At 40.0% G+C, this 12941-nt stretch overlaps 1 protein-coding gene across 2 annotated transcripts in view; it reads left to right on the top strand.

Moving 5' to 3' along the window:
• The first annotated feature begins 419 nt into the window (after nt 1-419).
• Nucleotides 420-12941, top strand: part of ZDHHC14 (zDHHC palmitoyltransferase 14) — a 276048-nt gene continuing 263526 nt past the window's right edge. For both annotated transcript variants that reach the window (XM_082855817.1, XM_082855816.1), the window contains exon 1: nt 420-770. In XM_082855817.1, the coding sequence (XP_082711943.1) occupies nt 526-770 (245 nt within the window). In that variant the 5' untranslated portion in view covers nt 420-525. The remainder of the gene's footprint in view (nt 771-12941) is intronic.

The raw sequence follows: 12941 nt of genomic DNA, 5'->3' as shown, positions 1-12941 counted from the left end.
CGCCGCCGGGAGGAAGGATTAGAATAAACCTGACCGAGGCGCAGAAGTGGCTCCTGAGGAAGCCGGCTCCGGGGCCGCCGCCTCGTGTCGCCTCTGGGCGCAGCGCTCGGGGGTCGGCGGGCCAGAGCCGAGGCGCGGCCGGAGGGCCGGGGGCTGCGGGGCCGAGCGAGCGGCTGTGCGAGGGGGAGGGCGCACGGCAAGCACTGGGGCGACTGGGCAGCCCCCCGCGCCCCGCGGGGTCCCGGAGCCCCAGCACGCGGGCTGGAAGCGACTGAGGACCGCCGCCGCGGGCTGCGGGCGAGCACCGTACCTCTAGGCAGGGGATCCGGCTATGACAGCTGGGCTCCCCAAAGGGTTAACCTGGGTGTCCTCGGCAAAGTTGTCGCCGAGCCGGGAGCCCGCGTAGGGGCCGCGGCGCCGAGGCTCTGGGGGCGGCCGGGCGGCCGGCGGCGGTCGTGGCTCGGCGGGGGCCGCGCGGCCGGGGGGCTGCTGGGGGTGTGCGCCCCCAGCCGGCTGCCCTCGTGGATGCCTCCCGGCGGCGGCGGGCCCATGAAAGACTGCGAGTACAGTCAGATCAGCACCCACAGCTCCTCCCCCATGGAGTCGCCCCACAAGAAGAAGAAAATCGCGGCCCGGAGGAAATGGGAGGTTTTCCCGGGAAGAAACAAGTTCTTCTGCAACGGGAGGATCATGATGGCCCGGCAGACGGGCGTCTTCTACCTGACTCTCATCCTCATCCTGGTCACTAGCGGACTCTTCTTCGCCTTCGAGTAAGTGGTGGCGAAAGCTCCCCGACGCCTGGCACCCCTCGCCTCCCCGATCCCTGTCCCTCTCCCCTCGCTACTTTCGTTTTCTAGAAGCCTTATCTATTGTATATTGTTAGATAATACAGACCCCGCACTCCCTCTTTTTCTTTAAAAGGTCTGTTTGCTTTTTGGTCCCCGGAGATAATGCAGTTCTGGGTCGGGCTCAGGGAGTGGAGGAGAAGGGAGAGAGGACACTTGGAAGGTGTGCCGGCCTTGTTGCACCCAAGGGTTGAGTGGCACCTCGCAGGTGACTGATTCTTGGCGCGGGCCCTACTGAGTTTGGAGACTAGCAAACCAGCCCAGATGTAGCCTTCTGTGGGAAGCAGGGATGAGGCAGATCCTTAAGTCAGGATAAACAGAATCGACTTCCTTTCGTGCTCACGAGCTGTAGGGCATCTTGTGAAGCTCAGTTGACTAAATCTTCTACATACCTTCCCTGACTAACGAGAAATCTTGGTTATTTTAGGTTTCAGAGTGTTGGCCACTCCATGTGGCTTGGAAGGATAATTTCATTTTTCGTTCTCCTTAGATGTTCACTCTTGATCAATTTCTGATTTGCTATCAGGTTTCTAAACGATTCACTTTAAAAACAGGTTTCAGTGAAAAAAATGCTCCAAGCAAACACTTTCCCCTCCCCTCCCAATATTGGGGAACAGGTAAAAGGAGACTGTAGGCCTGTCAGGAAGAGTATGACACTGCATAGTAACTTATGATTCCAGAAACAAAACTTTAGGACTTTAGGGCTTTTATCGGGGAAAAAAGTGCATGCATGTCTTCTCCATTCAGGAAAATCAAATTGGCTGATAGCAACTATCTTCCTGCCAACTAACTAAAGATCTTCTTGTTTGTTAATAGTATTAGATAAAGTAGTTTAACCACATTTCAGAATCCACTTCAATTGCTCTTATTGGGTCCAATATTTGCATTGCAGCTTCTTGTGTCATTCTTGGTATCTTATGCTCAATGAAACTTATAGCTACTACCCCCTCCCATTGAAAAAAAAGCAATATATTTATTGGGAGTTCTTTGCTTTTCCTAGCTATTATGGGGCATGATACTCTTTCTGCTTCTGTTGGATAGGGTTAATTAAAAGCTTTTGTGTATGTTTACTTTTGTCTGTGGTAAGTATTAATAGGTTCTGATTTTGTGCCTGGTGTTTGATATTCCAAATGCTGTCTCAGTCAGAAATGGATGATCTCTTGACAATGTAATACTTTTCACTTAAAGCCCTCTGACTCTGAGGGGAAACATTTTGTGTCTGAACATTGTGCTGTGATGAACAATTTTAATGGGATTGAGTGAGAACAGGTGAGGAGAGAGATCTCAGCTATATGCTCCTTAACTCCCCCAGCCTTTCTTACAGACAACAACTCCATTTCTGACTATGTAAAATTTCCAGGTCTCTTCTAGAAGGTTAACTTTGGTGCACATTTGAGACTAGTTGGTGGAGTCTGTCTGGGGACCTGGTAACGGGAGGGTAGGGGTATGCAGAGGCTTTCAGAATGATGGGAGAAATGCCCTGTTGTTCCTGCTGCTGCTCCCCTGCCCCATCCAGAGCCACCCTCTTGTCCTTACAGACCTGGGGAACTGGGGGAAGGGGCCAGAGGTTCTGGGTGATTTTGCAGTCTGAGTCATAATAAATCCCGGCACTGACATGGTGATGTCATACGGTAGAACAGAAATGCCATCCTTCCAATGGTGGCTTCATTACAGGTGTTCCCCTAGGTAGAGCATATTCACTACGTTCCTCATGTTAACAGAGTTTTGAATGGATCTATACTGGCATCTCTGCGCTTTTCTAGCAGTGTTAAGATGGATAAAATGGATTCATTTTGTGATTGTGTGGCAGAGCTTCAGCCACAAGTGTGTTTCATTTAGGATCGTGACTATTTCATTTTCCCTAAACACCCAAATCCCCACTGTATGGTTAGGGGTCCCCTGCCGTTATTACTTTTACTCTACTTTTACTTTCTTCTTTCAAACACTGCTTTTAACCAAACCATCATAAGTTCATTTTCACCTCATCTCTGTGTGTTTCTTCCAAGAGTTCCCCAAAGTCCTCACTAGCAGGTTGTTAGGGATCTTTCTGTGTCAGCGTTGTGTTAAAGGATGGCTGTAGGAATAAACATGTGCACTGGGATTTTATTAGCTACTGTCGGCAGCTTCAGTTTTAGATCGGTTCTACATGTATGTGTGTCTTTGGTGTCCATGAGTGTTGCTTCAGTTAGCCAATTTGAAATTTCAAGAAAATAGGCTCATCGTAACATGATGCCTCAGTTACAAAAAATCATAGGGCTGCTCAAATCATAGAATGTTACGCTTTAGCAAGAATATTTGTCACTGTATTGCTTTTAAGTTCTTTACCATTGCTAATGCCAGAGTGAAATTAAATAACTTTGACCAAATTAATTTGATAGAGACTCAGAGCCCCAATTAGTCACATGCACGGGAAATGAAATGCCAACAGGCTAGGAGAGATCAAGAGAGAATGCCAGTTTTGTCTGCTCTCTGTCTGCCTTCCTTCTGCCATTCCTTCAGTTATTTATTGAGCATATACTATGTGGTTGCCTATTTTGATTAATTTCATGTCTAGATAACTTTAATATTAGCAGAATTTGTTTTTAAACATGAGGGTCCATGTTTCTCCATACTGTAACACAAAGGCAAATATGAAATTTGAAAATAAGACATATAACTTCTAAACTTAGTTTTAGACCTCCGTTTCCTGCAACTCTTCTTCACCCCACCTCTCCTTCCTGACCTTGAAGAGATGGACAGGGAACTTTGTTCAAGAGAAGTGGACTTCTTGGAATGCAGCAACAGGTGTTAATACTCTCTTCAACCGTGGAAGAAAGGCAGGGTAGAATGATTTTTCTCACCTTGAAGATGAAGTGATAGAGGCTTGGAGAGGTTAAATAATCACCTAAGATCACACACTAATTAGTGGCCAGGCTTCTGGCTGGAAAGCCTGTGACCTTTCTGATGCTCTGTGCTGCTCCTCCCCCAAATATAGAATAGTGGTTACAGGCATGTATGCCTTTCGGAAGGACAGATCCCAAAATTCTTCCCAGAAGTATGACCTTAGACAAATTAGTTGACTTTCCTAAGTCTTGGTTTCCCAGTCTGTTAAATGGGATTAATAATATCTACCTTTAAACGTTGTGAAGATTAAATGGAGTGTATTTAGTCCAGTGTCTGATACATAGCACTTATTAAATGGTACCTGTTATTAGAGCAGAACTTAGAAATAGCCTCCCAAGGACGCTGGTCACCCCTTTCTGAGAACCTGTGAAGGACGGAGTATGTGGATTAAGAAGCAGGCATGACAGTGATAGCATATTAGGGCGGAAAAAATGTGGAACTGTGTAGTCTGCAGTTGAACGGAGACCTTGGCGTGAGTCCGAGGGGCAGCTTTGCTCTTGCGCCTTTTATCCAGACCCTGAGCGAGGGCAGTGGGCAAGCCTACAAGAAGCAGGAAGCACATCTCCTTTCCATCCTTGGAGCTGCCGTCTCAGAATCCAGAAGACAGTCAGAAAGCAACTAGAAGAAACCTGAAGCAACCCTCCAGTCCTTGTCAAGTAGGGCGGGGCTATTTATCTTTAGACGTCTTTTATTCGACATATGTAGTACTGGTCCAAAGTGACAGCATTACATGGCTGTGTTTAAGAGGGAAGGGTGGAAGTTGGTTGCAGTGCTGTGGAGACATCTCACTGCTCCTTGCACTTACTGAGGGGCTGGCTCATCAAAGACTCCCTACAATGTCCTCATTCTCACACACCCCAGAATTGCCATTTGAAAAGATCAGTAAACATTATCAATTTCTTTCTCTCTGACTTACACACACATATAGCCCACTTTTTTTTTTTTTTCTTTTGCGGTACGCGGGCCTCTCACTGTCGTGGCCTCTCCCGTTGCGGAGCACAGGCTCCGGACGCGCAGGCTCAGCGGCCACGGGTCATGGGCCCAGCCGCTCCACGGCATGTGGGATCTTCCCGGACTGGGCCACGAACCCGTGTCCCCTGCATCGGCAAGCGGACTCTCAACCACTGCGCCACCAGGGAAGCCCTTCCTTTATTTTGTAACTAAACACTTTAAACAGATAAAGCACTCGGTGGTATATATGAAGGTTACCCAACAACCACCAACATGTAGAGTAATTTTGTATCTTATAGGTTCTTGTCTTTGGATACTTGAATTTATGTAGTAGGACTTTTAAGGATTCTATTGACTACTTGTATTTCACTGTCTTCTCTCAGCTATTGGGAACTGACATCAAATTATGCAGAAAGGACTCTTGTAGGTTCCTATAACAGGGTAATGATGATCAATTATTTATTGGGCTATATCTACATAACCTGGAGATTTTTCTTTTGCAGTACAATGCTACACATAATTTATTCAAGGCAGAGTTATTATGTCTTAGCAAGAGAAATTAAGGGTTTCAAGGAAGTATGTTCATTGTTTTGTAGCTCAGGTTGTTAGGAAAGGGAAAACAGTGGTGGTCAATAGATGCTTATAATTAGATACACCCAGAAATATGGATCTGATAAAATGTCAGTTGGTTCAAGTAAGAGTTGGGGACTTTCTTAAAGCTTTTGTTTAGTTCTTCACTAAATATAAAAGTTGGTCCTAATTTAAACTAATTTTTATAAACTGGATAATCTTCTAGTATTTCTCCAATTCCCCCCATTTAAAAAATATAATATTAGATTGATATAGAAGATTATATATAACAACACACATGCAATTTTGAAATAAAATACTTTTCATGAGTATAAAGAGCCCCCATGAAACTACCACTCACTCAAGAACCATATCAATACCAGGGCTTTTGAAAAAAAAAAATTATCAGGACTTTTGAATCTACTTATATCCTTTGGGTTTCAGCCCTGTCCCATCTTCCTGCCCCTCCCTGAGGTCATCACTACCTGAGCTAGTCATTATTAATGCCTTGCCCTATTTTCCTCAAGATTGTTGAATGTATGCATTCCCAAACAACAGGTTGTTTAGTTTGGCTTATTTTTCTATATAAAAAATATAAAGAAAATTTTCTTCTATATATAAAAAAATAATGAAAATCTTTTATTTAAAAAAACTCTCTCTTCCTCCTCTCTCCTTCCCCTCTCTGACCCATTGAAGAGTAAGTTGCAGATGTCATGCTCTTTTATATCCATATTTTTCAGCGCGTAATTCTTAAGAAAAAGGGTGTTCTCTTATACAAACACAGTATTAGCATCAATTTCAGGAAATTTAACATGGATACAATAATCCACATTCAAATTTTGCCTTTGTCCCAGTACTGGTGGGTTAAAGTTTATCATCTTGGTATTTGTTTTCTATTTATCTAATATGTTTTTTCTCTTTTCCTCCTTCTTGCCTTCTTTTAGGTGAATTGCCTATTTTTAGTGTTCCATTTTATTTCCTTTAAAAAAATGTGGGCTATGTTTCTTTGTATATTTTTAGTAGTTGCTTAAGAGATTAGAATATGCATCTTTACTCTTTAATAGTCTACCTCCAAATAGTAATATTGTACTTCAGAAATAATAAAGAAACCTATAATGTTATAATTCCACTTCTCCCACCCTTTGAACTCTTATTGTCATATATTTTATATCTGTGTATGATACAAGTCCAGTAATGTTATTATTTAAAAGCAGTCAGTAGTATTTAAAAGAAACATAAATGTATATACATACATAAAATAAATATACTTTAAAATAAAACCTATACAAACATATAAAATCTAAGACACATATACATTTGTACATATATGAAATAGAGATAATTTTAAATAGAATTTTGTATTTATCCTCACATGTTTACTATTTCTGGTACTCTTTATTTCTTTCATCTGTATTATTTCCCTATGACCTAAAGTACTTCTTTCAGTGTTTCTTGTATGCAGGTCTGCCGGTGACAAGTCCTCTTAGTTTTTGTTTTGACAGTGTTTATTTTGCCTTCATTTTAATTTTGCTTCAATGTTTATTTTGCCTTCATATTTTCACTGGATATAGAACTTCTAGTTTGACAGTTTTTTTCTATCAGAACTTTGAGGATGTTGGCCCATTGTCTTCTGGCTTCTTTTGTTTCCAGTGAGAAGTTAGCTCTTATTTTTTGCATTTCCTCCTGTATGTAACCGGTGAACTTTTCCCCAGGCTGATGTTCTCTTTATCTTTTGTTTTTTGGTTTCAGCAGCTGAATGAGGACATAACTGAGGTGTGGTTTTCTTTATATGGATCCTGCTTCAGGTTTACTAAAGCTTTGGGGATCTGTGGATTGATATGTTGAAGTTTTGGAAAATTTTCATCCATTATTTCTTCAAAAATTTTTTTGTCTTGTTCTCCCTCTTCTCCTGGAACTCCATTTATTTATATATGATACCATTTTATATAGTTCCTTACATCTTGGATTTTTAAAAATTTTTTTCTGTTTTTTTCTTTTATCTCTTTGTGTTTCAGTTTGATTAATTCCAATTGGTCTGTCTTCAAGTTTACTGATCTTTTTCTCTCCTGTGTCCTGTCTGTGATGAGGCCTCTTTGATACCTTATTTTTTATTTTGAGCATTTCTGTATTTGAAAAACTAGTTTTTTTAACATTAGTTTAAAAAAAATAATTTCCATTCTTCTGAAATTATCTGTTTATGTCCATATTTTCTTTTTTTTGCATGTATCTTTTTACTTTTATTTATTATTTTTAATTTTTTGAATTTTATTTTATTTATTTTTTATATAGCAGGTTCTTATTAATTATCCATTTTACACATATTAGTGTATACATGTCAATCCCAATCTCCCTATTCATCACACCATCACCCCCCACCACTTTCCCCCCTTGGTGTCCATACGTTTGTTCTCTACATCTGTGTCTCAATTTCTGCCCTGCAAACCAGTTCATCTGTACCACTTTTTTAGGTTCCACATATATGTGTAAATATATGATATTTGTTTTTCTCTTTTTGACTTTCTTCACTCTGTACGACAGTCTCTAGATTCATCCATGTCTCTAAAAAATGACACAATTTCGTTCCTTTTTATGGCTGAGTAATATTCCGTTGTATCTATGTGCCACATCTTCTTTATCCATTTGTCTGTCAATGGGCATTTAGGTTGTTTCCATGACCTGGCTATTGTAAATAGTGCTGCAATGAACATTGGGGTGCATGACTCTTTTTGAATTATGGTTTTCTCTGGGTATATGCCCAGTAGTGGGATTGCTGGGTCATATGGTAATTCTATTTTTAGTTTTTTAAGGAACCTCCATACTGTTCTCCATAGTGGCTGTATCAATTTACATTCCCACCAACAGTGCAGGAGGGTTCCCTTTTCTCCACACCCTCTCCAGCATTAGTTGTTTGTAGATTTTCTGATGGTGCCCATTCTGACTGGTGTGAGATGATACCTCATTGTACTTTTTTTTTTTGCGGTACGCGGGCCTCTCACTGTTGTGGCCTCTCCCGTTGCGGAGCACAGGCTCTGGACGCGCAGGCTCAGTGGCCATGGCTCACGGGCCTAGCCGCTCTGCGGCATGTGGGATCTTCCCAGACCGGGGCACGAACCCGTGTCCCCTGCATCGGCAGGCGGACTCTCAACCACTGCGCCACCAGGGAAACCCCTCATTGTACTTTTGATTTGCATTTCTCTAATAATTAGTGACGTTGAGCAGCTTTTCATGTGCTTCTTGGCCATCATTATGTCTTCTTTGGAGAAATGTCTATTTAGGGCTTCTGCCCATTTTTTGATTGGGTTGTTTCTTTAATATTGAACTACATATATATTTTGGAGATTAATATATATTAATATATACTTTGGAGATTAATCCTTTGTCCATTGATTCATTTGTAAATATTTTCTTCCATTCTGTAAATATTTTCTTCCATTCATTTGTAAATATTTTCTTCCATTCTGTAAATATTTTCTTCCATTCATTTGTAAATATTTTATTCTATTCTTCCATCTTGTTTAGTTTCCTTTGATGTGCAAAAGCTTTTAAGTTTTTGATTAGGTCCCATTTGTTTATTTTTGTTTTTATTTCCATTACTCTAGGAGGTGGATCAAAAAAGATCTTGCTGTGATTTATGTCAGAGAGTGTTCTTCCTATGTTTTCCTCTAGAGTTTTATAGTGTCTGGTCTTACATTTAGATCTCTAACCCATTTTGAGTTTATTTTTGTGTATGGTGTTAGGAAGTGTTCTAATTTCATTCTTTTACATGTAGCTATCCAGTCTTCTCAGCACCACTTACTGAAGGGACTGTCCTTTCTCCATTGTATATCCTTGCCTCCTTTGTCATAGATTAGTTGACCATAGGTGCATGGGTTTATCTCTGGGCTTTCTATCCTTTTCCATTGATCTGTATTTCTGCTTTTGTGCCAGTACCATATTGTCTTGATTACTGTAGCTTTGTATTATAGTCTGAAGTCAGGGAGTCTGATTCCTCCAGCTCTGTTTTTTTCCCTCAAGACTGCTTTGGCTATTCAGGATCTTTTGTGTCTCCATACAAATTTAAGATTTTTTGTTCTAGTTCTGTAAAAAATGCCATTAGTAATTTGATAGGGATTGCATTGAGTCTGTAGATTGCTTTGGGTAGTATAGTCATTTTCACAATATTGATTCTTCCAATCCAAGAACATGGTATATCTCTCCATCTGTTTGTATCATGTTTAATTGCTTTCATCAGTGTCTTATAGTTTTCTGCATATAGGTCTTTTGTCTCCCTAGGTAGGTTTATTCCTAGGTATTTTATTCATTTTGTTGCAATGGTAAATGGGACTGTTTCCTTAATTTCTTTCAGACTTTTCATCATTAGTGTATAGGAATGCAAGAGATTTCTGTGCATTAATTTTGTATCCTGCCACTTTACGTAATTAATTGATTAGCTCTAGTAGTTTTCTGGTGGCATCTTTAGGATTCTCTATGTATAGTATCATGTCATCTGCAAACAGTGACAGTTTTACTTATTCTTTTCCAATTTGTATTCCTTTTATTTCTTTTTCTTCTCTGGTTGCCGTGGCTAGGACTTCCAGAACTATGTTAAATAATAGTGGTGAGAGTGGACATCCTTGTCTTGTTCCTGATCTTAGAGCAAGTGCTTTCAGCTTTTCACCATTGAGGATGATGTTTGCTGTGGGTTTGTCATAATATGGCCTTTATTATGTTGAGGTAGGTTCCCTCTGTGCCCACTTTCTGGAGAGTTTTTGTAATAAATAGGTGTTGAATTTTGTCAAAAGCTTTTTCTGCATCTGTTGAGATGGTCATATGGTTTTTATTCTTCAATTTGTCAATATGGTGTATCACATTGATTGATTTGCATATATTGAAGAATCCTTGCATCCCTGTGATAAACCCCACTTGATCATGGTGTATGATCCTTCTAATGTGCTGTTGGATTCTGTTTGCTAGTATTCTGTTGAGGATTTTTGCATCCATATTCATCGGTGTTATTGGTCCGTAATTTTCTTTTTTGTAGTATCTTTGTCTGGTATTGGTGTTAGGGTGATGGTGGCCTCATAGAATGAGCTTGGGAGTGTTCCTTCCTCTGCAGTTTTTTGGAAGAGTTTGAGAATGATGGGTGTTAGTACTTCTCTAAATGTTTGATAGAATTCACCTGTGAAGCCATCTGGTCCTGCACTTTTGTTTGTTGGAAGATATTTAATCAACATTTCAATTTCATTACTTGTGATTGGTCTGTTCATATTTTCTATTTCTTCCTGGTTCAGTCTTGGAAGTTTATACCTTTCTAATAATTTGTCCATTTCTTCCAGGTTGCCCATTTTATTGGCATAGAGTTGCTTGTAGTAGTCTCTTAGGATGCTTTGTATTTCTGTGGTCTCTGTTGTAACATCGCCTTTTTCATTTCTAATTTTATTGATTTGAGTCCCTCCCCCTTTTTCTTGATGAGTTTGGCTAATGGTTTATCAATTTTGTTTATCTTCTCAAAGAACCAGCTTTTAGTTTTATTGATCTTTGCTATTGTTTTCTTTGTTTCTATTTCATTTATTTCTGCTCTGATCTTTATGATTTCTTTCCTTCTGCTAACTTTGGGTTTTGTTTGCTCTTCTTTCTCTAGTTCCTTAGGTGTAAGGTTAGGTTGTTCATTTGAGATGTTTCTTGTTTCTTGAGGTAGGCTTGTGTTGCTATCAACTTCCCTTTTAGAACGGTTTTTACTGCGTCCCATAGGTTTTGGATTGTTGTGTTTTCATCCTCATTTGTCTCTAGGTATTTTTTGATTTCCTCTTTGATTTCTTCAATGATTTCTTGGTTATTTAGTAATGTATTTTTTAGCCTCTGTGAGTGTGCGTTTTTTTTCCCTGTAATTGATTTCTAATCTCATAGCGTTGTGATCAGAAAAGATACTTGATATGATTTCAGTTTTCCTAAATTTACTGAGGCTTGATTTGTGACCCAAAATGTGATCTATCCTGGAGAATGTTCCGTGTGCACTTGAGAAGAAAGTGTGATCTGCTCTTTTAGGATGGAATGTCCTATAAATATCAATTAAATCTATCTGGTCTGTTTTGTCATTTACAGCTTGTGTTTCCTTATTAATTTTCTGTTTGGGTGATCTGTCCATTGGTGGAAGTGAGGTGTTAAAGTCCCCCACTGTTATTGTGTTACTGTCAATTTCCTCTTTTATAGCTGTTAGCAGCTGCCTTACATATTGAGGTGCTCCTATGTTGGGTGCATATATATTTATAATTTTTATATCTTCTTCTTGGATTCATCCCTTGATCATTGTGTCGTGTCCTTCCTTGTCTCTTGTAACATTCTTTATTTTAAAGTCTATTTTATCTGATATGAGTATTGCTACTGCAGCTTTCTTTTGATTTTCATTTACATGGAATATCTTTTTTCCATCCCCTCACTTTCAGTCTGTATGTGTCCCTAGGTCTGAAGTGGATCTCTTGTAGACAGCATATAGATGGGTCTTGTTTTTGTATCCATCCCGCGAGCCTGTGTCTTTTGGTTGGAGCATTTAATCCATTCATGTTTAAGGTAATTATCGATATGTATGTTCCTATTACCATTATCTTAATTGTTTTGGGTTTGTTTTTGTAGGTCCTTTTCTTCTCTTGTGTTTCCCACGTAGAGAAGTTCCTTTAGCATATGTTGTAGAGCTGGTTTGGTGGTGCTGAATTCTCTTAGCTTTTCTTGTCTGTAAAGCTTTTGATTTCTCCATCGAATCTGAATGAGATCCTTGCAGGGTAGAATAATCTTGGTTGTAGTTTCTTCACTTTCATCAGTTTGAATATGTCATGCCACTTCCTTCCGGCTTGTAGAGTTTCTGCTGAGAAATCAGCTGTTAACCTTATGGAAGCTCCCTTGTATGTTGTTTGTCATTTTTCTCTTGCTGCTTTCAATAATTTTTCTTTGTCTTTAATTTTTGCCAATTTGATTACTGTGTGTCTCGGTGTGTTTCTCCTTGGGTTTATCCTGTATGGGACTCTCTGCGCTTCTTGGACTTGAGTGTCTATTTCCTTTCCCATGTTAGGGAAGTTTTTGACTATAATCTCTTCAAATATTTTCTCAGGTCCTCTCTCTCTCCTCCTTCTGGGACCCCTATAATGCAAATGTTTTTGCGTTTAATGTTGTCCCAGAGGTCTTTTAGGCTGTCTTCGTATCTTTTCATTCTTTTTTCTTTATTCTTTTCTGCTGCAGTGAGTTCCACCATTCTGTCTTCCAGGTCACTTATCCTTTCATCTGCCTCAGTTATTCTGCTATTGGTTCCTTCTAGTGTATTTTTCATTTCAGTTATTGTATTGTTCATCTCTGTTTGTTTGTTCTTTAATTCTTATAGGTCTTTGTTAACATTCCTTTCATCTTCTCGATCTTTGCCTCCATTCTTTTTCCAAGGTCCTGGATCATCTTCACTATCATTATTCTGAATTCTTTTTCTGGTAGGTTGCCTATCTCCACTTCATTTAGTTGTTTTTCTGGGGTTTTATCTTGTTCCTTCATCTGGTACATAGCCCTCTGCCTTTTCATCTTATCTCGCTTCCTATGAATGTGGTTTTTGTTCCACAGGCTGCAGGATTGTAGTTCTTACTTCTGCTGTCTGCCCTCTGGTGGATGAGGTTATCTAACAGGCTTATGCAAGCTTCCTGATGGGAGGGACTGGTGGTGGGTAGAGCTGACTGTTGC

The sequence above is a fragment of the Leucopleurus acutus genome (assembly GCF_964270905.1).
Source record: "Leucopleurus acutus genome assembly, chromosome: 15".
NCBI lineage: Eukaryota > Metazoa > Chordata > Mammalia > Artiodactyla > Delphinidae > Leucopleurus > Leucopleurus acutus.
This window is presented reverse-complemented; position numbering and strand designations above follow the sequence as displayed.